Below are 27,252 nucleotides of genomic sequence, written 5' to 3'. Positions count from 1 at the left end.
ATACCTACCTACTTAACTTTTTAAATATCTTAGAGATGACATTATTTCATATTATCATCTGCCTTTTCTTATCCTTTTCCCAACTATTTTAGGGTGGGCTTCCGGTTTAAGAGCTGAGTACCAGTGTTTTACAAACAGCGATTGCCTATCTGACGGCTTCAACCCAGTTACCCGGGCAACCCACGCGTCTAGTCACATAACGTTACTCAGTTAAAACTCTTCATATAATTAAGATCAATATTTAAAAAATAAATATGTTGTCCGTACTCATACCACTTTAATTCATAAGTATAACAATTCTGATGTAACTTATCATTCACAACCATAAAATTACAACATTATTTATTCATTAGTACTGTAAAGGTATGTGTCGACTGGCACTCTCTACTTCAAATTGCTTAAATAATAGGTAGGTATACCAAAAAAAAAACAAAGTTAGGTAAGGTAGATAGGTACCTAGTTAAATCCTTTGCGTTCCTGAATTGTGGCTTTTAGTTACAGCCAAGTCGACACCAACTGCAGACATTTTGTGTTTCAATTAAAACTTACATATTCTCATTTAAAAGTCCTTTATATTTCAACTTCGTTTGCAGTATAGAATCTGTTTTAAAAAATAATAAGAATAACATTTATGAAGTTCTATAACTGGGCATCTATGTAGGTTCATTATATGCTAATTCGCTAAGATCTTAATCTAAACATATGTATAAATAGATGTTGTTAAATATATTCAATTTTCGCAAAATAAATTATTAGCATCTTTGTACTGACATGTAGTTTTTTTCGTTAAAACAGTTGAGTTACAATATAATACAAGTAATACAGCATAACTGCTACTTTGAAATGTCTTTAAATTACAAAATTTCTGATCAAGTCCACTTAGGCCATTTATTATTAGTTATTATTTGGTAAACAAATCACGTATGCAAAATATATAATCATTTAATGATATTAATGTTTAATTATATAATTTGACTATCCTAAATTAGTTACATGCTACAATAGATATTTGTTATTTTTAATAATTATAAAATTACTTCTATTTACAACAATTTCAACAGGTGTCGACTGCTACGTGGGTATTTCCACTTTGATCTGCGAACATATAGGTGCCGTGCATACAATGAACAGTTGTTGGTAGCAGTTGCCCACTACCGTCTGTGTATCGTAGCGACATCCACATACATGATCACGCAGGGACCAATCTGCGCCGACCGCACGTCTTTTAACACTACCATCTTTCATTATATCTAATGAGGTCTTATTCAGCGAGGTACACGTTACAACAGCATCTTCACAAACTCTGCAAATTAAATGAGAAACCTTTACTATTAAGTATCAACTACTAACGCTATTTAGGTAGACCTTGTTTGGCATAAGCCTTTTAAATTGATGCCAAAAAGTTAAGTGCTGAATTTTGGGCCGTCCTCACTAACGTTATTTTGAATAGTGTAATTAGTTATAAGTAGACGTGGCGTGTACCTTCATAATCGATTCTGCCATCGTGGTCGATGTCACCGAGCGCTAGAACTTGGTTCAGCTGCGCGTCGGTGACGGGCTCGCCGATCATCTCCAGCGCTGCCCGGAGCTCGTCTCGCGTTATGTACCCGTTGTCATCGCGGTCGAACACCCTGGAAATAATAAGATATTATTGCCTAATGCTGCACCATACTTGGTTTAGGTACAGAATTTCAGAAATACACAGGGTTACAAACACCTAGTTGACCTAGTCAATATCGATAGTGAGTCTATATTGCTCAGTATTTTATGCATTAGGTACTCAGTTGATGGAAACCAAAAGCCACCTCTTTTGACACTTAAATATACAACATGTAACGTAATTAACGCACACCCTCAAACACCCCAATTAGAATATTATGTTATAATCATAATACATACACTGAATTTTTAATTTAACATGTATATGCATTGTTATTTACCAAAGTAGTTATACCAATTCTTGGAGAACTTTTTGGTCATACTACTACGCACGCAAATATCGCGCCGCGCGCCGCTCGACTCGACACAACATAACGAAACTACGGAAAAAGCCGACAATACACGAAGTCTTATTACTTTGAGTTACGGTCTATTTGAATTTGTTTTGACTGTACAGGGTTAATATGACAATAATTTCCGTAGTTTAAATTATTTTTGGGATAAAAAATTATCTATATTAAAAATGATATAAATCGATTCAGTAAACGATTCTGAACAAACTAATTTCAGGATGTGCGTTAATTAAGTTACATTTTGTATAGTGGAAGACTCATGTATATATTTTTTGCCTGCTTGATTTACATGACTACAAAAGTCAATCACATAAATCAGAGAAATATTTAATTAAGTAAATAAGTTACTCACTTAAATGCTGCGAGTAGATCTCTAGTGATCTCTTCCTCGGAGTCCCCACCACTCGTCGTTACATCCAGCCCTTGTAAGGCTTGTATCTTCGTCACCCACTGCATGAAGTCATTCTCATCTATTAGACCGTTACCTGGAATTCAAAAAAGAAAAGTGTTATTTCAAAGAAAATAAATAAAAATTAAAAAAGTAAGTAAGGAGTTATCAACGATCTTATCATAACGTAAATAATATTTTAGATTTAATCCGCGTTAGAAGAAGCGTGTTTTACCATTGTAAAGCTCAAGCTACAAACATAGTTACATGTTTAATGTTTTTCCATAATAATGTTTTGAAAGTCCAAATACTACCTAGCTACCTGTAAATGAAAACCTTTTTAGGGTCACAGATAAAGATTTACGAGACATTTCCACACCACAGCAATGTTATAGTGAATATTAAATCGTGCCCAAATAATATGTAACAAAATGTTATGTGACAATTAACAGAAGGGCTTTAAGTCGTTAAATCTTAATTAACGCGGTGGCAGGGAAAGTCGTTAAAGTCGTGACGTCAGCGGTTCACCCTCTGCTCACAGCATTACCAACAGTTAATTATAACAGTCATTATCAATGTTTAGCCATAAAGTCAGAAGTCGTCATTCATAAAATTTTATTATTGCAGCCAGTCTTACGTTCGTAATATATTTTTATGTTGCTTACTAAGATTACTGTTCACTCCTGCTAATAAACAAAAATAATTATCCCGTGCTCAATTCAGCGTTCATTTAAATTTTCTATTTGCTGTAGGTAATTTATTCTAATTTATACAAACGTGCCAGATGTGCAAGCACTTTTAAAGGTAAAGGCTTACGTAGGACAACGAGGGAATTTAGCACCACCTGTGGCTGTCCGCTGCACCTTTTTTGTATAGAATTTCTGCCAGCGAAGCCTTTTTATTAAAAGTAGGTAACATGTTTCTTATTTAAAGAAAATGCTTATTTGATCATAGTAATACTTGAATACTGGAGTAATATTTATTATAAATCACGGAGTAGGAACGTGTCACAGAGCATTAATGGTTTTTGTATCGTGTGCAGAATGTTGACCTCGCCGAGGCTTGCGGGTACATTCTGATTGGATCAAGAGATTATCAGGCTGCGATGGTAGATAGAGCGGGCGTGGCGCTGGCCCCCGGTTCCGCTATTGCAGCCTGAAGGCCTGAACTGTCTCGGTTTATAAATGGGATTTATGTACATCTACTTACTGCCATTTGTGAATGATAACTTCGCGAAAAATGTAAACAACAAGAATGAAATGACGCACACAAGTTTGCATCATAAATCTTAAACATGTGCAATTGCAAAATTAGATTGTTTCCGTAGTAATCCTGCCAGGCTAATCTACTTGAATAAATATATACACCGAAATAGCGTCCTTTACTAGCAATAAAACTAAGGCCAGCTTTATTTACAAGTTTTGTTAGGCACCATAAAGCCGTCAATCACTTAGCTTACGACGCTATACTAAAAGTTAAGTCTGTATATCTGAGGGCACGCAAAGTAATGAAGCAAGTTATTGCCATATTAGGTACTCCGTTATATTAGGTACTCCAGTGGTGAGTGATCAAGTGGAACTTTATCAATTACGTCACGAGGTCTTGTAAAAGCGCAGGTACGTAAGTAACCTCCCCCTCGGTGAGGGTCGCGCTCCGGAAGCTCGCCGCCTTACGCGAGCACGCCATTTTACAATAACCCTGTACATTAACTGCCTCATCGATTTAATCAGTTTTTGTTTATTCATGCCGCACAGTTAAACTTACTGGCTCACGCAAATTTATATTCTAATGAGGCAAACAGTGGTTGAAAGTTTCATAATCACTGAATATTTTTATAACAACATTCTTTCAGTGGTAGCGGATATGACGTGACTTGTGTAGGTATGTACCTGCCTACGTAAAATGATGTAATTTAATTTCATATATCTGCTCTTGATACGCTTGGATACTAACAATTTACAATCACAGACCATTTGCTAGCTTCAAACAGTGCACTATCTCAGCTGTACTGATGTCAAAAACACGTGTTATATTGGCAGTTATTCAATGTACAAACAAAACACTCATATATGTATTTACACCAGGTATGTTTATGCATTTGTACAGGCACTTAATGACTTGATATAAATCGATGTCATCAGTACTTACGAACATGCATACATACAGTAGCTACTTAATTTGAAACCACGCACTTGCCAGATAAATTGTGCAATCTATTTAGCACTATTAGGAAACTCACACGTATCGATTTACTTAAAGAGCCCAACATAACAAACTATGTAAATATTTCCCAAGTTATGACGGAATCCGCGTAAATTCTGGCGTAAATCCGTAAAGTAGTTTAAAGTTTAAAGCGAATGCACGAACAAAACGACTTTGCAATCTATTCAGACTTATGTAACTAGTGATTTCACCTTCTTCACGAGTTAGATACAAGGTTATTTGAGCGCAGGAAATTGCGCCTAGATAAATGACATTATCGTCTGGAATTTGGGTATGTCAGCCTCAAGCCTGGCGTAACCACAACATACTTACGCCGTGCGTGCCTCCCAGACGTTATTGAGTCATAAAATACGACGATCACTCCTAAATATTTATTTAAGCATATAAAGTAGAATCAACATGCTAAAGAAATGAACTTGTTGGAAACGTATTTATACTTCAGAATTTATAATTCAGAAAGCTTCGTACATTTAAATAGTAGTAAGTTCATTGATACACTTATCAATTGTTGTTGTTATGTCAAGATTATCTACTTTGCGTATCTTTTTAATAGTGTCTAGATTATATTGCAGTAGTATGACTAATGAATTTATTGGCCAATTATTGCAGCAGATCTATCCGATAGACTCAAGTGTGTCACACCTTATACCTACGTAAACAGTAGCGGCCAAGCAGCACGTGTGATTTATTATTTCACATTTAGGTGGATATTAGAGAGAGTCACGGCCCTGTCTGGTATGAATTGCTATGATCGACAGGTAGCGGTCGTGGCGTGTCATTCGCGAACAAACGGCAACGATTTACGCCCAGCGCCATTACATTACCAAGTTTGATGGACTTCTTGCATGCAAGCTGAGCGTGGGACGTAATTTTCATGACGCAGGTTGCGTTGGCTAGCCAACGGAATCATGTACGAATAGAAAACAAATGCGGTACGATTAAGGCTAGATTAAGTTTAGTATGGCTCATAATTATCACAACCCACCAGCTACCTACATCGTAATGATGAACTTCATACTTTATGTTGTTATACAAACTACTTTCTAATCGATAACCCGAGAAATCTTCCTCATCACATAAAAGTCAGATGCAATATTGTAGGTAGCCTTTGCTTGGTTATATCAGTGACAAATACTGTACATTTGCCCAATATATAGCAGTTTAAAGACACAAGGTACTGACCAGTTTTACTGGCGTCTTTGATGAGCTCGCCAATGAGGTCATCGCTAACCGTGATGCCGAGGTTCCGCAGCATGAACTGCAGCTCGGCTGGCGTGACGTGTCCGTCACTGTCACGGTCCAGCAGGCCGAACGCAGTGCGCAAATCTGAAACAATGGATTTAAAAAGTCAGTTGGAGCTTTATACTTAGAGAAGTACCCTTCAAAAGTCACACACTTTCTCATTATAAAACATTTGAATAAAAAATATATTCGTGAAATTGAGCATGAAAACAAAATTGAGTAATTGACGAAAAACGGCATGGCCGTAAGCGTTGTTTACCAAAACAGATTGCGCAGAGTTGAAACAACTAACACTAAATCTCACTTGACAAGCACAACCAATTTACTAATAACTTTTAACTTCTCAAAATATAGTTCGAAAGCACAAACAAGTAAGTAGGACGGAAAACATCTCTTATGATGTAAGTGTTCCGTGATACATTCAGAAAAATGGAACACCAATGTTAAAATATTGTAGCTGGAAGCCATTGAGTTACAACACAACCCCTTTTTGCAGACATTTCCGGGTGGGGTCGAATTTTATTGGCAGAACTGAACGCTACAAACGTATATGGAAAACATTACAGCATTCCCAACATATAGATTGGTATGTACATATTTTCAATACAACATGCAATAAACGTAAACGAATTAAGAACTTGTGCTAGAAAAACAATGCTACGCCGTAGCACTTTTTGCTTCAAATAACAAAACGCGTAGCAACAGCGCCGGCTACGTATTCTTACATAAAGCCGCTATAATTATTAGTATAAGATTTCAAGTAGCAATTAAGTCTCTGGACCTAATTGAACCGTAAACAATCTTGTATACTCAAGCATTCTTAACGAAGAAACTGAGAAAATCGCGAGCAAAGCCACCATTATTTAATATGCACCTGAAATTATATTTCGTCAGAGTTATGAGTCTCCTCGCAGACAATGCTTGAGATTAATTCAGAAATTTCAGGTAAGGGAAATAAAAACGTTACGTTTTGACTCGCAGAAAATATGGCACATAAAAAGTTAAGGGCATGTAGGTACCTGCCTGAATCCATTACTCGTGTACACAACACAAATGTAAGTCTGTTGTCGACCGTCGACAAGGAAAAGTAAATAACGCGAAGAAAAACTACACCGCAAATGTTACTTAGATTACTATAGCTTCTATCCGGAAGACGAGCTAATTTTTGGGTTGGGCTAAGACATCAAAAAAAAATATCCTTTTTATCTACATATATCTAGGTATACACCTACTTTTAGCCGACCAGCTGTTTAGCGTGATTTATACACAAATATCATAGGATAAAATACTCACAGAATTCATTGCCCTTATTGAAAGCCATCACAGTTTGATTACCTAGGTACTCTTGCAATTAACAATAAATTCTTTAGTTCGTTATAATTTGTCACACGTGTTTCGAGCACATCTTACAGCTATCACTAATTTTATCTACGTGTACTACCACTATCTACGACATGTTTTTACTAAAATTGTCGTCTCGTCTCATCATATACATACCCGCCAATATTGACTGAAGATTAAACAATATTACGTGTACTGTTTTATCTCAACACTAAATTATTTTGAGCCATCGCTATCTAGATAACAGTTAAGAAAAGAAAACATCATATGGTAGGCTCATAGAGAATCGACTTAGAATTCTTGTAAACATTTGGCCTCCTTTACAACTGTAAGTTTGACGAAATCAACCTACAATAAATTTTCAAATTTTAAACCCGTTCATAAGTCGCTTACAATAATTTTTAAATACTTTTTACAACTTACAAAAGTTGCTTACATATTTTTTACGGACGCAACTTACAAGTGTAAAGTCGGGATTTTTTAAATATTTTTTTCCCAAAATGGCGTTCCTGAAACATATATAATGGAGGAGCATCCCACCAAACAAGGAACATTGATATTGATCAAGGTCCTTTGACCTGTAGCCACTTTCGACATTAATAAATTATTTCTGCGTTTTATTCGGTTTTTGCCCCAAAATACCCGGTACAGTAATAACGAATTTTAAATGGATTTGCTGTGTATTTGTCGGAAAAGTTATAAAAACCATATGTAAATAATAAATTGAATAAATGATGATGATTTTCAGAAACTCGAGTTAGAAAGCGTATAGCTATTCGTAGCATGTTATGAGTCATTTGTACACGATCATTATCACATCCTCTTTGCATTCCACGTATAAAAATATATTAGTTAAAAATAAGAACTATAGTTCGGCCATTCAGAGAATGCGTTCCTGACACGTCGCGATTGAACTGACGACGTAACTTTGCAATGGCGTTGCAGTTACGATAAAAATATTTTTGCTGGTTGTTTACCGTTTTAACAATTGAGGAGCATTAAAACAACATTATTATATCAATAATCAATGAATGTAGTTACGTCGTCAGTTCAATCGCGACGTGTCAGGAACGCATTCTCTGAATGGCCGAACTATAATGCGCATTAAAAGAAAACATTTGTTTCATTATTAGACTGTTAAAACTTTGCTAGACTCACAATTATCAATAGGTGACTACGAACACGTTTCATTGTGTTTGGTTTTCGCAAACTTTTACAAATTATTACATTTCTACACTTGGAGATTTTTACAATTTTACCTAATAATGTATCATTACCACTAAACAACACATTTGCTTTCTTCTACAATCGTCAGCACTTTTTTTTCTACGGTATTAACTTATTTAGGTACCCTTGCGCGATAATGCAGGAACATGGATACTACTTATACACACATTTATAACTTCAATCATGTAGTTAAAATGTAGCTGTTTAAAAATATAAAAGATTCTCTCTGTATCTTCAGTATAATTTATATGAATGAATATTGAATATCGCCGTGGCGTGGTTGTGGTACGCGCGTACGCAAACGCCGCTCAAAATGACATAGTGAAAATGAAGTACATCATAAAAGTCAAACAGCTTAGCGACTGTTCAATTAGAATAAAGATTATGAAGGAATGTTCGGTGATAATGACCAGTGTAACTCTAAACAGTGTATTATTCCCGGCGCATCACCACACCGACAGAAATATCCCACACCTATACAACGTTCTACGAACGAGATTTTTTCGTGACTCGCCTCATTTTCTTTGATTTAGTTGATTATTTTAAACGTTCCTAGTATTGCAGATGCTGTACCTAATGTTCTTCGAATTGTAACAAAGATACATGTGGTGGGAACAATATCAGTAATTTTAAGTGGCTCTTCGTATTAGAACGTTAAAATGAAAATCTGTATTAGAATTTTCTAAACTATTTTTATTTAGATTTTTATCCTTTCAGAACCTTGTTTTTGTATATTTATGTTTGAATATTATATAGAGCGAGCAGACTATAACTTTACGTACATGGTGACACACAAATATTTGCAGTTGCAGATAACATTTTGATTGATATTACGCTCTTATGCCAGAAGATTTGGTGTGTTATTAAACACTCTCACTGAGTTTATTATTTTGTATAAATATTATAGCGTTATGGTGAAAACTAACTAATGATCGACGAGTTAATAATAATAACAAGTATGTTGGGAAACCACCAGAACCAAAGATTCAGCATATTCAATTTCATATATAGGTAAGCTTTATCTATGAAGGTTAATAACAGTTTTCAATAAAAAAACCTAGACAGACACAAATAATAGGCGTTTGAAGAAATTATTTTTAAAATCGATAGGGTGTTTTATAAAAGATTGCAAATGTTTGAAAAAATAACAATGTTCGCATAAAACTTTCCGTGAAGGTAAAACTACAAAAGGCGATGACGAAGATTTTGTAAAGCCAATTACTCAATGCGTCATCGATTTCAACGAAGCTGTTGATAGATTAAAGGTGAACGGAACGCGAATTTCGTACATAGATACGTTGGTCACACCTACTTTCCAGAAACAAAACACGCCCTTATTTTGTCACATACGAGGAAAAACTGACACTTGACGCTGTGAGTTGCACCATTTAACTATAACCAGTAACTATAAAGGTAATCTGTGCTATAACGTTAACCGAACCATTTTCAGTTGTTAAATCACCTATTTGACCAATGGACGGCAATATCACGACTGGTTACGGTTTGGTTATCATTATAGTTCAATGGTGCAATTCGCCCGAAGTAAAAATACAATTTCGTTTTCATCGAACCTAATTCATGCTCTTTCACTAGAATTAGGCCTCGACCCAAAAAGACAGGACTGAAGATTATTAGGAGCATTTCGAAATGTATAGGTAACAAAGATTGATTTTCTTGTAATGACAAGTACTCATTATTTGATACAAGAGTATTTTAAGTACTTTAATATTATATTACGATTCCAAACAAGAGTTTTTTTTATGTTCATCAATAACTACATGTCATAAAACCTGCGGCTTTATTAGAACGTATCTATAGGACAGAAACAAGACTATACAAATACTGTAATTGGCAACGGGATTACCACTGGAAAGTTTCATCTTTGTGAAACTTTCTCCCTGGCAAAGTGAGTTGTAAAGTCTTACTTTGTGTCAGCGTCCGTGGTATCAAGCATTAAAAGAATATTTAAAGAACGTCCCGTAGAATCTCAGACACTAGAAAGTTATCGCGAAGACTTTGGAAAACCTCATATTTTTCCTCGTAATACCTACTAAGGTCAAAGTGGAGAATCAGTGTTCAAGTACGTACTGAAAGCAAATCACGCATAATACTTGAAATTTAGAGTGAGTATACATCAAAATTGCAATTAAATAGCAGTTGTAGTAGTTGGCTCCACGTGCACAACACGCATGCATCGGCCAAGGGCTATTATTATCAGATTGCATTACCGATGTCAAAAATGTACCGACTAGATTAATTCATTTCACCGTAGCGTTTTTATTTGAATTATGAATCGCATCACTGGGTTTTAATTTATATAATCAATCCTTGTCAAAATTAATATTATTTAAATCAGCCCACCCACTCAATATCTATTGATCAGATTAGTTAATCGTTAAAATGTCTGCAGTGACGCCCCGTGTTTCGTTACCGTTCGTGTTCAAATATTTGAGCAATTAAACACTGTCATGATTAGCTTATCTATGCATTGTTTATGAGATCTCTCTTTAAAGTCATTGAATGATCAACAAACACTAGATAGCCAGTGACAATGAAATAAATTACACGTGAGTCTTCCTCTTGGCGATGCAGCTGATAAGATTCCGGCCATGTCGTCACCACTTTTATCGACCAAGGACAAGTTAAAAAAAACCCTTTGTTCGGTGATTCAGTTAAAGAAAATATTTTGTCCTCGTTAAAAAAAGTAGAAAAGCGTCTTTGAAAAAGTTCTAATAAAAGAAAAAGTAAACAAAGAAATAATAATAGCCTGCAAAAACTAAGCAATGTTACGGACATTCGTGGAAATGACGACAATAGGTCTGATTGATGTCAAACAAGACAAAGGTAAACAATGCCCTGAGCCACACACTGGCACTGAACCGGTGATGCAGACATATAGCCAGCTAGCCAGGAGTGTGGGCGGATCAATCGATCATACAATTAGCCCAAACACACATTTTTATGACAATCATGAAGCGAAAAAATGTAAACATCAATTAAAGTATCAAGTTATATGAGGGACTTCTAATAAAATCTACAAAATATACATATAATGTCACAGAAAACTTTACGACATTTTGTTAAATGAACATGTCCATGAAGCATCACACAAAAAACAGATAGATACTGTTCCACTGACATAAAATAATTCCGCCTGAAAAATTACTGAGAGTTTTACTTTTCAGGATTACCTACTGGCAATTTGTAAAGTGTCTTTTCCGTGTTGCGAGTAGAGCTACAACTACAAAGCATTTGAATGATAAATTAGAAACACTACATCCCTATTTTAGAACGACTCCCCGATTTAGGAATCGATTCATGACTTCAAAAAGCTGATTTCAGGATACCCGGTTAAAATGTAAATGGGCATGTATACTCACTGTTGAGCATAGCTTCACTGGGTGCCGGGACTACGGGCCGGTCGTCCACGGGCGACTGTTTCTTCTTATTCTTTTTCTCATCCTCCGTCTGTGAATCAAATAGTGCACTGTTATCAGACATACACACGACTTATCACAATATTTCACAATATATTTTCTGCAAAGTCCGTCTGCACTGTCACCGCACAGTGTTTATTAACAAGTAATGTAAGAAAATAATGCTAACTGATACTGATTTTTTTATCAATTTGTTGGCGTTATCAATCTTGTCATTCGTTTTATCGGACTATTGTCTGATCAATAAAGCGTGCTTATCTAGGGAAAATAATAATAAGTTTATCTAAGCGTGGCGTAAAATTTGTGAAAAATGAAATGAGGGTGATGGGACCTACATGAGTCACGTCGGCCATGGTGGTTATAGTAACGTCGCTGACGCTGGCTCTGGATGTACTCGACGTAGAGAAATGGACTGTTCTGGCGGTGGCAGACGGGGCACTATTTATAGGAACATGTCATTACCATTGTGATCTTTAAATGAAACACATTACTACTGCGCTTGGCTCGCCACTACGATACTTCTACCTGCCCACATCATCATACCTGCATATACTTCCTATATACAATGTTAATTGATACGTAACGTAAATAGGTGTGAAAACGTTTAGAATCAAGATCATAGTGAGTCCTAATAAATTTCCAAAGAGTAATAGAATTAGCAGGTATCTGCCAAAACAATAATTTAAATACAACTTTGTTTTTGTTGATACAGATGTTGTCCCTCGAGATTGCTAAGTACACAGGTGAGCCATGCCAATTAAATGACACACAATATCATTTGTGTCTATTTAAATCATCTTTAAAGACTTGCTATCGCTGATACTTACACACGCCAATAAAATATACACACCAATATCATATGATCATTTTCTTTGTTTCATAAACATATTCTCCTAAAACTACTGTAGCATATAAAACCGCACATTAACTAGATGTTTTAGGTAGATTCTGTAAGTTAGTGTTACGCTTTTCATCCAAGTATGTACACAGTTGGTGAACTATCCATGAAGTATGCAGGTTAACCTCGACATAAAGCGCGTAAGTACGTAAGTTGAGAGGAACCTTCTGACAGTTTTACATAACGGGCTGCAGGAGCCCTGACGAGAGCGGGGCGCTTCCGGGACCTCGAAGTGCACGTAACTACTAGATATGATACATTACCTACTTAACTTTTATATGTAGGTATTGTTGGAGGTTTTTATTGTTTCTGCAGTTTCAAAGATTTTCTAAAAATAAGGACGTTATACTTATATTGAACAATGAATCTTTCTAGATCCACATGTGAATGATGTGTTAGATAAGTATTTAAACTAGCGCTTTGTGATCAATTATGTTGTCACAGTAGAGATACATACAGGATTTATTGATATAACGCCCTTTGTCTAGTACTTGTCTGTAGGATAATGTAATCCTATGTCCATACAAATCAAAATATTGAGTTGATTTACATGGTACACCTCTACTATGATATGCAACAAGAAAAGAAAATGAAAGCAGAAATAATAGCACAAAATAAAAGATACGCGCGTCTGTCCATTAAGAATGAACTCAATTTCAGATATAAAACGCAAGCACGTATAAATTTCAGCTTTCAGCGTCCATTAGTTGATGTCTAAGGTTGGTGGTAATTTCCATTCAATCTGCTTTTGGGCCAATATTAACAATAATGAACTGTTTACAGTAAATTAGAATTAGGTTTTCCGTGCAACCTTGACATAGCTTGCGCGTGATCACAGCGCTGATGCCAATTTGTTCATATTGGCCGATAACCATGCCAAATCGTACCTACTAGGTGAATTGTGACGACCTAATTAAAAATACAAGACCTACATAGCCCTCCTTCATCACACTTTCTACAGAACCTAAGCATGATTGGAAACTGCGCTCTTCAGTAAATTATATTTTTATTTGAATATTGCGGCAGTAAAATTTTTATGACTTGATAATATTTATCGTAAATCATAATAACGGATTGGAATAGAACCAAAGCTCGCTAACATTGACCCCAATCTTTACCTTAGATTTGTATTTTTTTAAATATTTCTTTATAAAAATAAATACGTAACGATTGATAGAGAGATTAGTAGTATAAAGCGGTGGAGTGCGAGTGTGACCGCGCGCAGTTCGCATTGAAATAGCTCGTGTCGCGCTTGGCACGGCATCAACTCGCGACGCGCCCAGTAAACACCTCTCGCTTTGTGAAAAAATGTGACATGCCCAACTTCTGTAGGTAAATAAACCGCGCCGTGATGTATCGCCCATTGAGATGAGTAGCCGACGTGCATCAAAGCACGCTTCAAAGAACACGTTAAATCAACTCGTTTAATTGTTTTCACTTGTATCTAAACAAGGCCGTCCTAAAAATAAAACAGTTTTCCCAATACATCACAGATGGTATGATGCGCACGAAAATAATTGTTCATGAATAATTATAACGTAAGTGATTGAGCCGCATTGACCCAATTGTGCGGACTTCACAACAAATAGACAAAGCGCCTTGAGTGCTGGAGCTTTCTGATAATGAGAATTCTTATTTGATTTGGCATTCAGCGTAGGGCGGCACTCTATTATACGTTTGCTAAATTAAACGACTATCTGACAGATACATGACTACATCGTTTATCAGATGCTCTGAATAAAAATAAATTACTGCTAATAGATCAAACGTATTTATATAAACATTGGCGACCTTTAAATAGCTTCATTGTGTTGCGGCCAGCGACCGCCACTAATATTACAAGATAATGTAAAAGGTCATCGTCATCAAGCCCACGTTCATCAGCCAGTTACTCATTGCTAAATGGCACCAACCCCTGGTTACAACGAGGCACCAGTTCACAAGCTGAGCGGTTCAAAAGCTTCAAATAAATTACCAAAGCCGGTGCGGAATGTTTCAAATGACATTGTTGTGAAATGTTCGCAAACATACGAGGCATACTTGGGACCCCCGGTGGTGCGGCGCGGCGTGAGCGACGCTTTGAAAGATTCCCAACATTTCAGGCAAACAGACAAATGTCATAGGTATGTCCTCCAGGGATTCTTGGCGAAACCGCACTAAACATTAAAATACGACTCTGACGCTGCCAGTAAGTATATTTGTTCTTATTTACGTTACGTAGCAACCTCCGCAAAGTTTTACAAAACAAACTCAGTGCAGAGTAACCAGTAGGTATAAACAGGGATGAAGTTCAGTAAAACCATGTCTAAACAAGTAAACACGAATAAGGTAACATAGATGCACTGAACAGTAGGGAAATCGATAAAAATTGAGACTCTTTGCTAATATTATGACAATGATGTATATGTGATTGAGATGCAAGATAATAGCCGATACCTTAAAGTCTAAATTCTTTGTTAATATCAAAAACCTATCTAGTACAGCAAAATTAGAAAAATCAGGTAGGTAAATATAAGTGAATCTATTTCGGAATGCGTTAGTGAATATAACTGTTATTAAAAAACTTACTTTTCTCCTACTTCTCGACGTGGTTGCCATCCCCTGTAAAGATAGAAACACTGATATAACTTCGTATATTCATTACAAATTAAATCTTACAAGAATTACAATCACAACAAATCTGCTCTCACAAATATTTCCTTTCACACTAATCAACTCTAATATCTAATTTTATACAAAAACCTCTATATTTGTAACACGTCAGCCGAATGTTACCTTCTATGTACATATAATTACTGTACAAAAGTGACACATACCAAGTTAGAATAATGGTTAAAATAATTACAAGTGTCCTTATCAAACAAAATGAACCGGTGAGTAACTGCCCTAACGAGATTTCAATTACTCACGTACTCTAAGAAATACTGACTTGATTTAACACTTTTGAACTACTCTTAATTATTTGTGAAGTGATTTATTGTTTATCAATATCGTTGTTTTCTAATTAGAAATTATAATGGTTCTCAAAAGCTCTGCATTCTCGGAAAATCCAAGAAAACATGTTTATAACAAAAATTAAGAGAGATTAGTGATGATTAAAAAAACAATTTGTTGAATCACGAGATTGCTGTTCTCGTAATTATTTGTAAACACTGCGTTTCTAGTAATTGGCTAATCCTATCTAAGAAAATAATATTTTTATTTCTCAATTGTTTTCGTCGTTCGATTGTTATTCGATCGTAATCCCACTCATATTTTCAAGCAGACCGAATTAATATATCCTAGAATAGCTTAGCTTATATTTTCTTAGAAATGTATTAAAGTATGTTTCTTAGTATTTAACCTCTGTAGCATTAAAAGTTCATCATAGTTAGTTGGATTTAACTAGCGTGTTTTGACTCAATGCAAAACGTTTTATATCGCGATCAAATGCCAAGACTAACGCTGGTATTTAAAGAGAATAAAACAAAATAAATACTTATTTTGTAATCATTCAAAACACGCTAGTTGTCATAACAATATAACTAAAGTCAATAACCTTCTGAGTTTTCTTTAATTAGGATAAAATTCTTGCACGTCAAAATTATCTGACTAATCGAATTATGTGATCTTACTGACGTCTATTCTCTTTATCTATGCTTAATTGAATAAAATTCTTCTAATTAGTAGACTCTCTCAAAATAATGATTAATTCGTCAAAAATTGCACTGTTAATTTATATACCTTGAGCGTGTGTTTTTACGGAAAAATGTAAGTGAACCTTCTAACTACTTAAATGTTCAATATGTAATGTCTACAGTATAATAGAAAAGCTTTAACAATATCAAAAGAAGAAGAAGAAAAGGTATAATTACTTTACGCACCTGTTGAATTAAAATAATTGTCCGTTTACTAAACTAGGTCGATGAATTTGGAAATTAGGTTTCAACATGACAAGTCTATTTTCTTTACTTAATTTAGAGACTGGTAAGAATAAGAACACTCAGATATGTGGAAAAAATTTAAGGCACCTGTAGATAACATTTAAAGTAAACAAAAATATTGTCATGGCTACTGAGCCTATAATATTCTACAGTGTCACTACTCTCGGTATATACCTATTACCTTGCTTTTTAAATTGGCGTTTTTCCAAAATAGACTTCGAAGAGATTATATATAAAATACGCTAGTAGCACCTATAGCAACGCTTCCCGCTCGCTGTTTATGAATTTTCTGATTTATTGCACCAAAACCATGAAATGCTACTCTATATTATTTTTTGTAATGTACTTTTACTCTGGTTACATCGCTATGTAAGCTTGCATCATTTTCTACTCAAAATGTTTATTGTTGTGAGTTTATTCTTGTATGCCGTAACACGACGTCAAGCGTATTTTTGATCACTAATATTGCGATATATAGTTCTAATATTAGAAGATATAGTTATTTCTCGCTAAACCCGATGTCAATGACCTCCGATACATGTAGGTCAAGGTTATCGCACAAGGAGCTGATCATTGTTATTCAGATAGCTGGCGGTCTCCTAATTGATCGAACTTATGAACGCCATTGATATTCCAAAGGTTTTTGAACTTTTACTCGCACCAAGATTACTTATCGCGTATAACAGAGGGTACCTCATGAATTTTAAGTACTTTAATACTGTTATATTTTTTACGAAATAGAGCAAATTTTCATGCATAATATAAGCCACATTAATAAGCCGCAGAGGTTGAAATTTTGTTGTAAAATAAAATGTAAGAGTAAAAGACTTACGAAATTGGCGAACCGCCGTAACCCGACACGTATGTTCCGGAACATGACGTGACCCCAATGACAGCGCACATTCATACTCAACTAGTTGCCGTTAACCTGGCCGTGTTCTTGATTTCGGGACAAGTTCCGATCAGAAATAGCAGGAGCAGTGGCCGACTTCCCCGATTGTGTTCTCTATTTTCTATTTATAATGTTCGAAGTGTACCGGCTGATACGAAACACTGTCCAATTGCTATTCCCACTGCACAACCGGTAACGACTTACTAATACAAGTTATTTATCTTCAGTTTTACAGACACGCGTGTTTCTTTCTCTTGTGACCAATTTGGATTCAGCTCAACATAACAAATCCTACGCAATTTTTAAAAAGGTTCATCCACAACGAATGAAGTGAGGCCAAATGAAAAAAATCTTCACATTATCTGAAATCATAATTTAAATGCTAAACAGATGCCACACACTTTTGAGTATTACTACAAAAAGCGGCCAAGTGCGAATGGAATAGGTACTCGTTTTGATTCCGTAGACTACGGAAGTCTCGTCTACGACGTAGTGGGACTACGGTACGAGGGTCTACGGCGTAGAAGGTCTACGGCGTAGAGGGCCTACGAGCAAGAGGCCTACGAATTAAAATTGTACGTTCGAGATATTATTTTAAAAAATTGGTGTTGACTTTTTTGACATCAAGAGTTCAAACCGCTTCAGTGATACACGATGAAAAATACTGAAATGTGTTATTTAGTTCACAACAGACAGCCGAAACGCTGTTCAAACCACGAGGATTTAATTAATGAATTATTTTATGCGAAACCCTAAAAACTAATGTTCGGGAATCCGCAGCATAAATCACTTTGATTTTAAAATGTTTTTATGCTTTGAGACATCGAATAAGAATGTGGGTGATCATTTACACTTTCAGACGTTGAGAGTTCTAGTTGGCTACATTATTTCCTGCTTTTATATTGTAAGAGAAAGAGGCAACGTACTCGTAGTTTATCGCTATCGTTATAATTTTCATACGTAACATTATAGCTGGTTGCATTCAAAAATATGATGTTACATTTTGCATAGAATGTGCTTTCTTTGTAAAACACGTGTTTTATTTAATATAATGTAAGACATAATTCTAACTGAAAGACATATACTGAGGAATATTTTAACTTTCATTGCTACCGACAGAAAATAATCAGTGATTTTGTAGTAACTGTTTTCTGAGCGTTTTATTGTCCCCCAAAACTGCTACGAGATGTGCTACGCCGCATGCTACGGGCTACAGCTTTGCTTATAAAGTTCGTAAATAAGCAAAGCTGAAAATAAGCAAAACTTTAGAGTTCGGGCAGAAAATGAACATTTGATATTTGGGTGTTCAAACGACCGAATAGCAAAGATGTATAGAATAAAAATGTTGCATCGATCCCAAGAAATGTTGAATATACATTAGAAAAGGACTCTTAAAAACGTGTAAACAGTAAGTAATATAGTAGGTAATAACAAGTTAATATGTGTACTATATATGAATAAATCGCTAGTTCAATGCTAATTGGACTGGTTGGCAAGACTATTACAAAGATTAAGCGGCTGACATAATAATATAATAGCGTGTCGTTGTAATTGTATTGTTTAGAGCTAATATATTCAATGATTGGTCTTAACTTGCGATTCATGTGCTGTCACTATCTGCATTATCAGTAGAATTAATTTTGTTAGGAAAAAGATCCTCTTCTCACACTAAGAAGGCGGCTAGGACCTAGCATGAACCAAAGTATTGATGATCACGTTCGCTTCAGGGAGGTCGATATCTAACTTGTTTTGTTCACGATGTTTTCCTACACCGTTTGTCTGCTGAACGTATAGAGTACGCTTATATAATAGTGCATTGATGTTTGCTCCAGGACAAATGGCTGCAGCTGCACCAAGTGCAAGTTATGTTCATAGTCACCGCAAAGGACACTTTCGGTACATTTTTACACAATTTTCTATTTTCCATAATGCATCGTTATACATGCATGTTCACAAAATACCGTAATAATAGCGATCATTTGGCGGCAACTGCTTAAATCCCACATAACCTTCCACTATATTGAAAATAGTTTGACACTTACCGCACGAATATCGATTTCTTGAACATTCTGTAAACACTCAATTTAGTTGTAAATGCCTGACTGCACGAATTTTAATGCAAAAGCGCTATTAGCATACAAACTGTTGTAATAATTATACACACGATAAAATTAACATATTTACATAACTGTGTAGGGGAATATGGGAGTGTAAAGCGGCAAAGTTTTATGTTTTATCGGAAGTTCTTTATGTTGATTGAAGAAAGCGCGTAAAGGCAGGGTGGCACGTCACCGATCGATGCGGTCAAACAGTTGCCGCGGTGGACCAACCTTGCACCACGACACCTACCTACACCCGTGTACCTGTGTACCCACACCACATGCGAACATTGTCTTACATACTTATACGTGCTCATTATAATCAAGCCCTCTTTCATACACGTCGTGAATACACTGATTATTTCACCGAAATTACTGCCTCTTATCCAATAATATTGGGTATTGTTACAGAATGTTCTTCTCGGTAAGAAAGTTAATGTTCGAGAATAAAAAACTCATAAAATCAGATGTATCTTAAAAAATAAGTTAAAAAAAAATAAATCAAATAAGCAATAAAGTTAAAGTTAACCATAACTAAAGTTACAAAATAAGTAAATAAGAAATCGCACACCTCTACTATTTGAAATAGCTTCGGTCACCCGGCTCAAACACCGGCTCGCCGCATCCGTACAGATAAACAAACCGCACTGAGCAGAAAGCCGGCTAACAATTTCAACACGGTATTATCTTCCAAATAATTCGTCAAAACTGACATTTTGTCCGATGCTGCTTGGTCACTGTATCAATTCACAACACAGGGTTTCCAAAAAATCACCAACACTTTCAAATAGCAACAAATCCATTAGTTATTTGTGGTGTTTAGTTGTAAATAGGGAAGTGCCATCGGTTAGAGTAGCAACAGTGCGATGGATTAGTGGAGTACCTATGGCTTGGAGCGAGGCGAGTGGAGCGAAGGCGCGACGCGAGCAGCGGGCGCGCACAAGTGGTGCCGGTGGTGGCCGCAAGGTTGCTGAAGGAGCAGAGTGCGGTGTCGCGCGGCTTTGTACGTCGCACCAGGCGGCCGTTTAATGCGCGGGTATTTCTGTAGATCACAGCCATCGGACAAATCGCGACCGTGCGACCCGGCCTCAACGAGCACTCTAATAATAAACTTGTTTATATTTTTTATTCCCTCCATGACTTTTATTCTGATTCCTCACTGATGTCCAGCGGCGGACGCCAAGGCCTCGCTCGTCGACCCTGAGGACCACGTGCGCCTCAAAATAGAGCGCAACGGGACACTCATCTTCGATTCTCGTAATTTATCGAGAACGGATTAAACGAATTGGCGCCAAAATACGTTTTGGCGGTGGCGAGGTGTCATAAAGAATAAATGTGTGTTGTGTGTAGGTGTGTGCGGTTACGTACCGAGAGCGTGTCGGAGAGCGCGCTGCAGAAGGCGCTGAAGCCGGTCTGCGCGGGCGGGCTGGGCGGCGGGCTGCCGCTCGCCCGGTCCATGGCGCGCTGTGCCCCGGCGCGGAGCACTGCCGACTGGCGCCCTCGCGTTACATAAACCGCGCGGCTTGCCCGCTGCCCGCTCCCACCTGTCTGTTGTCGCTACGTTTTGGCATCACATGCAAACCACAACAATAACACTAAATAATTATAGAAATACTATTTTAAGCTCACTCAACGCCGACTCAGACTAATTTGTAGCACTTTATCTTAACATAGCATATGATTTTAAGCAGACACGAGAACTGTTGGCGTTACTGATATTATTCTTTGAATTCCGTTTTACAGTCCGATTCACTTCCACTTCCATTCATTTGGTCGTTACGTAGACAATGAAGCAAGGCTGTGCACTATAGTACCGTGATGTGAGTAGGTACAGCCCGCGTGGGCTCCTAATGAGTAATGACTTGTCAAGGGTGACCTGTGTTCGACCGAACATTTGACTTTGGCCTGAAACCGCCTTCTTTTACGCCCAAATCGTAATTGCCTTTTATAGAAGGTAGTATTATATTATGTTAAAATCTTGGCAAGCCACGTTCCATTATCACTGAAGGTCGAATTTGGCTTTAATAGCTGGATAGCCTATTCATTATAAACTTTCCTCGGAAAATCCTTTTAGGTTTAAAAAATATAGAAGTAACCAATCGAAAAACATTAAATAAGCAACTTTGCAATCTGCTTGCTATGGTAATAAAACGATACCGAACGAAAGGTACCGAAAAATTGGTATCGTGTAGTCCCTAGCGAGCTGCAACCCTGATAACGAACATAACAATAACAGTAGGGTGGCCTTGGAAGACCGCTACCCTTCATTTTAATCAGGCTTTGAACACAATGAAAACTGCTTTCGTTATATTTTATTGGTAAATTATGACTCATTTTTGTTTAGGTTTAAGGATTTCAAATAAAAACTGACAGCCTTACTTATGAACGTGAAGTAAATAATAAGTAATACTTAAGGGCTGTTTAAGAAAATTCCTTATAAACGTTGATTAAGCATGTCTTAACTAACATTTAATCACTACTTAAGACTTTAAGTAGTGATTAGTTAAAACGTTGCTTAGAAGGTGATTAGAGATTTTTATAAGTAAGGGGGTGATTGTTTAGATAAGAACAAATTTACTGTACGAGTATTTAAGTAGTGGTAAATAGTCGAAGGCCTGAGATATCATATTCATGTCTTAGTTGTTACGGATACGATTTTCCGCCTAAACATTTCCTTCGTCGTATACCCACATTACATGTGTATTTATCCGAAAATAGAATTAGCATAAAAGCATTTAACGCCTTTGTAACCGCAGTAATTCCGTCCGTTTGATTTATCATACTTCGTAAGATAAACAAACACTTCATTGAAAAATATTTTATTTCCAAGCCGACTGCTGTAAATGCTCGCTTTAACACCTGTTTACATACTTCAGTAATTTTATATGTCGTCACGACTTTTCACAATAGATTTTACTATCAAGTTTAACGATCGTACATTGTTATAATTACTTAAAAATATTTTAATTTCGTTTAAAGAATTTTGAACGCGTTAGGTACTTTTTATTGGACGTGCATAACTTGATACGTCTAATTATACTAAGGAACTGTTCGTAATACATTATTTTGTGGAATGTGTGTTAATATGAAAACGATAGTTTTTATTACAATAGTTACAATTGTTCTAAATCTATGTTCTTTGACAAGAAGTGGGAGAGTCAAGAGAGTGGTTGGAGCCATGGATGTCGACTGTGGTATATTATTAATTTTTATTTGATTATTTTCTTCAGTAAAAGCGCTTTTAGCTTATTATAAATAGAGTTAAATCTGTACCCTAAACGAATAAAATTACTGTGTCTAATCGGTCATTCTCCTCAAACAATCCGATTAGGTTTTATTTCTTTGATCCCTGCTGACCACGGTTTTTCAAACCATTCTTTTCACAGTTTTTAGCTACCTACCGCCTACGAGTTGCACACACAAAAAACATATTGCATTATTCTTTGTCTGCGTAATGACTTTTTAATTTTCTCCCAGACGAACAATGTCAATGGCTTGGTAATACACATAATAACATTGTGTAAAAACTAATCAAGAGCCTTATTAAATATATGATTAAATCTCTGGAGTTGGCCTGACATATTCAATTACGTATATAATTTACATACACATTTCATTAAAATTAATGTTCTAAACAATTTTCGCTTTCTGAATATTTTTTGGGATCGCAACCATCAATCAGATCAATGTATCGACGGATCAGTAAGTTTTTACAATCGTGAAAATTACAGTGCGTCCCGTAAATGAAGACCTCAATTAATAGAAATTAGTACCATCGAAAAACCATAAATCTCTGTAACCGAACGGCTTTTTTGAACTATTCAATTAAGTTAGAGGTAATTAGGTGAGCTATCTACCCGAGTTTATAGTCGACGATTTTATAGTGTTGTAGTCGGACTTGGTAACATGCGGCCGGCAACCATGCGGTCTGGTCTTCAATTCCCTGGTCGATTCGAACAACGCGGCTGGTTCGAGGTTCGTGGTTTCGAGGTTTTAGATATGCGGAGTGGTGCCTAGCTATTTTATTAATCTACATACACATACACACACATACATATTTAACATGTCTATCTTGGAATATGTAAACTACAAGTATGTGTTGCTGATATTTTTTATATTCTTGTGTTTCAGCCTTTTTCATGTCTTTCATACCTTATAGTCGACATGAAATCAATGAAATAATTAAAATACCCACATAATTTTCAGGCTGTAGGTACCTACTTTCGATATCAAAACAAAATGACATAATCTTTCGACCCTTTTCCTGCTTCTTTACTCCAAAATTACTAGCTATATACAAAAAAAAGTAGTAAAACATATTTTGCGTGTAAAAGCTTGCCGGCTCAACACGACAAAATGCGGTAACGAGTCAGCTGTAATATATTTGTATGAACCGTTTACTCATGCAAAGAAGCCACTTGTGCAGTGTCGTTGTTAAATCTTCCTCGTGGAAAACGTTCCAGCTACAAATCGGCTCATGTCCTTGGGAAATAAGAAAATTCGTGTTGCAATTGTAAGTGGCGCTACTTCGCTCTATAAGTATGTACCTACCTATATTATTTCTAACGTCTGTTGACTCCAGGAATGAGGATTACATGTTCTTAAACTCTTTTCTCTAACTGTAGCGAAGTGAATGGTCACATCGTAGGCTATTACGCGATTATCCTAGTGAGAAACTATTTTCTCGTAGGTTTACTTTTGTCTACTGGTACCTATCTATATTTTCACAACGTGTAACTTACTTTATTTACCTTGTTTTATTTACCCACACTACTTTGTATATTCCTTGCAATGATAAGACTTTGAGACAAGCTGATTTCCCTACAGACTGCAGAGGTCAGACGCTACTCGCTATAACAAAACCCGCAGTATGAGAGATTAAGCATCTGATAATCCTTTAGCTTTCTAGACTCGCAGACTGACTGTAGCGGGGAAGATACTTCTGACTTATTCAAGTTGACCTTTCCTTGCAAAGCACACGAGGTGTTTGTGATTTCGGCACTAACACATAATATTAAATGGGTTCATTTCACACATGCATAAACGTTTATATTTTTACCTGAAGTGTAATGTTTGGAATAAAACTTAATGATCTTATGAACCGCTTAATACATTTTTTAAGAATATATTATATAGTTTTATGAACCTTTAGAATATAGGTATCGCTCCTATTTGTAGTGTAATTATCATTTTTCGTAGGCACACAGCCCCGCGTAGCATCTCTACGGAGTTTGAAGAGCCTACGCCACTCGTGCGGCGCTACGCTTCTAACTGCGCATTTTGCCATCACAGCGGCCCACTGCGTGGAGAAAGATAAAGATCAGTATCTAGAGCTGAACAACTACTGCGTCCAAGATAACGAGGGTCCCCCTAAAGCTGAAGTACTGGAAGTTATCACAAACCCACTATATGATCCGTAAGCATGCTCTTCAATAGTAAGTAAAGGACTTTAACAACACCGCAACAAAACTACGTATACAGATTTATTTCTTTATCAAAAGAGTTCCAGTGAATCGGTCAGATCGAATACTACCATGTCCAATCCGCAGTTGAATTACAACAACCCAAATAATTAAAAGGATCATTGGATTAACGGTATCGTGTCACCATTAAAACTCTTATAGGTATCCTCTTACCATTACAATGGAAATACACTACTTAGGGACCTAATACTTAATATTATATACATAGTCCGTATAGATTCTGCATGCAAAAGTGTTTGCATATGAATTATAACATCAACAGCTTTAATCGTCTTATTATCCGCACAGTAGGAAAACAAAGCCATATCTAAATCGCCTTACACACGAATAAAACAAGTCCAATAAAAGTGCAAGGGTAACAAACAGGGGAGGGGATTACGATTGAGTAAATCCGTTTCAGCGTTACAGCAACACGTTTGGTCACGTTGTATGGTTTCAGGATCACGAGAGCGCATGACGTGGCTTTGCTGCGGATCGCCCTACATCTGAGTGACGTCACGTGGCTTAACTCCTCGCTATTGCCCACATCCTCGTTCGGGATATCAGGTGATTGTCTGAGCACATACTGAGTGATAAGTTCGAAGCTTAGAACAACTTTTCATAAAAGTACATAGTAGAGCCTAGACAGAAAATGTAATCGACCTTCTAAGGTTCGACCCCATTTGAATAACAACAACAAATCCTTTGTGAAATTGCTACAGCAGTTTATAATTTATGCATTCTTTAACCCTGTGTTTTTCTTTCGAAGTTTTTGGATTAAATTCAAGGTTAATAAATAAAATAAGTCTTTCAGAACGTTAAATATTCATGAATTCAAATATTTGAATAGATTCACACTCTATCCAAACATAAAAACTATATCAAATGATTAGGGATAAGGTCACATAATCACATTAATATTAAGATCGTCTAATTGAGATATTATTCAAGTCATTTATGAGACTGCATTACAGGTGAATGTACAATATACGGGTACGGGTTCCAAGATGTTGATACGCAGGTAAGTTCTGAGCGTCTGCTGGCGGGTTCGCTGAGGATAGTGTCATTGGACCGGTGCGCTACAGCGCTGGGTCCGCGCGTCGCGCCACGCCACGACGGCGGCATGCTGTGCGCGCTAGGCGACCGTGTCGACGCCTGCCAGGTACCGTCACAACGTCACAAAGACATATCCATTCAATTTATAATCATTACGCTTCTATTAGTGCACCACCTATTTATTATCTAATTACTTTAAGAAAATAAACACTGCGTTATTCTGCAGTTGATTTATCCGCACGCTACGCTCGCTGCGTAAATCAAGAACGTAGACAGAGCGTGTGTAGCACTAACGGAGGACGTCATTAACCTTCAAATAGAGATATAAACGGTCGTATCGTACATTAACATTTTTGAAGATTACAGTAGTAAAATATTTTAAGTGCCTACTAGACTGCTGTCTCTATGCAGAACGCCCTTGCCTCGTAAAGTATCGTGGCGACCTGCCGTCAAATAACATTTACTTAGCGCTGATAATTCGATCAAAAGCTCGTAAGAAACCTACGATATCGTTCCAACCGCTCCTTCTGGCAACATTATAACTTTGCGACTGAAAGTAATAAATTGTTATTTGTATTTATTTGCCAACTGTGCGGCGTAAATAGTCGCGATGATGGGATTAACCAGTGTAGACGCCCAAGTCATAAGCTGAAGCGGCTTGAAATGTATTTATGTAAAATATAACTGAATGTATATAAATTCATTATGAAATTAAATGCTACTTTTACCTTGATAAGTTCTTACTTTCGTAAAAATTTTCTACTACTATAATAAAAGTAAGTAGGTGATATTTTTAACTAACTTCCCAAAAAGGAGGAGGTTCTCAATTCAAATTATAATATTTGTTCCAGGGTGATTCTGGTAGCCCGCTAATATGTTCCGGAGTTATCGAAGGCATAAGTAGCTACGGCATGAGCTGTGCAGTGCCAGGCCTTCCTGGAGTGTACACCAGCATCGGCCCGCACCTTCCATGGATACGTCAAGTGATACAAGATCAATGAATAAACTTAAACAATATATTGATATATCTAATACCCGTATTTCCCATAATA

At 36.5% G+C, this 27,252-nt stretch overlaps 2 protein-coding genes across 9 annotated transcripts; one reads left to right on the top strand and one right to left on the bottom strand.

Annotated features, from left to right (window-relative positions):
- Positions 1–257: 257 nt before the first annotated feature.
- Positions 258–21,206, bottom strand: LOC124637809 (calcium-binding protein E63-1). 7 transcript variants are annotated; one of them, XM_047174479.1, is made up of 7 exons: positions 21,051–21,206; positions 15,337–15,369; positions 11,814–11,901; positions 5,806–5,949; positions 2,365–2,497; positions 1,483–1,631; positions 258–1,303 (listed from the first exon to the last, which is right to left on the bottom strand). In XM_047174479.1, the coding sequence occupies exons 1-7, from the start codon at positions 21,138–21,140 to the stop codon at positions 1,281–1,283; spliced, it is 660 nt and encodes a 219-aa protein (XP_047030435.1). In that variant the 5' UTR covers positions 21,141–21,206; the 3' UTR covers positions 258–1,280. The 7 variants fall into 7 exon arrangements, with proteins under 7 accessions (XP_047030435.1, XP_047030437.1, XP_047030439.1 ...); XM_047174481.1 differs by lacking the exon at positions 21,051–21,206 and adding an exon at positions 20,566–20,715; XM_047174483.1 differs by lacking the exon at positions 21,051–21,206 and adding an exon at positions 20,254–20,386.
- A 109-nt stretch (positions 21,207–21,315) lies between these two features.
- LOC124637808 (trypsin delta-like) lies at positions 21,316–27,217 on the top strand. Of its 2 annotated transcripts, none has more exons than XM_047174476.1 (5): positions 21,316–22,876; positions 24,882–25,098; positions 25,605–25,711; positions 26,119–26,306; positions 27,052–27,217. In XM_047174476.1, exons 1-5 carry the CDS (start codon positions 22,756–22,758, stop codon positions 27,199–27,201), a joined length of 783 nt encoding a protein of 260 aa, XP_047030432.1. In that variant the 5' UTR covers positions 21,316–22,755; the 3' UTR covers positions 27,202–27,217. The 2 variants fall into 2 exon arrangements, with proteins under 2 accessions (XP_047030432.1, XP_047030433.1); XM_047174477.1 differs by having other exon boundaries at positions 22,710–22,876; positions 26,119–26,165.
- The last annotated feature ends 35 nt before the right edge of the window (positions 27,218–27,252 follow it).

Source organism: Helicoverpa zea, chromosome 16, assembly GCF_022581195.2.
Source record: "Helicoverpa zea isolate HzStark_Cry1AcR chromosome 16, ilHelZeax1.1, whole genome shotgun sequence".
Taxonomy (NCBI): Eukaryota; Metazoa; Arthropoda; class Insecta; order Lepidoptera; family Noctuidae; genus Helicoverpa; species Helicoverpa zea.
This window is presented reverse-complemented; position numbering and strand designations above follow the sequence as displayed.

Bases quoted from the DNA above. Each gene is read 5' to 3' on its own strand.
- LOC124637809 (XM_047174478.1), bottom strand. From the start codon at position 12,490: ATGATCTTGATTCTAAACGTTTTCACACCTATTTACGTTACGTATCAA. The intron at 5,950-11,813 runs GTGAGTATACAT...CCATTGTTTCAG, and splicing joins CAGTGAAGCTATGCTCAACA to ATTTGCGCACTGCGTTCGGC. The intron at 1,304-1,482 runs GTACACGCCACG...TTTAATTTGCAG, and splicing joins TGGCAGAATCGATTATGAAG to AGTTTGTGAAGATGCTGTTG.
- LOC124637808 (XM_047174476.1), top strand. From the start codon at position 22,756: ATGTGTGTTAATATGAAAACGATAGTTTTTATTACAATAGTTACAATT. The intron at 25,099-25,604 runs GTAAGCATGCTC...GTATGGTTTCAG, and splicing joins ACAAACCCACTATATGATCC to GATCACGAGAGCGCATGACG. The intron at 25,712-26,118 runs GTGATTGTCTGA...ACTGCATTACAG, and splicing joins ATCCTCGTTCGGGATATCAG to GTGAATGTACAATATACGGG.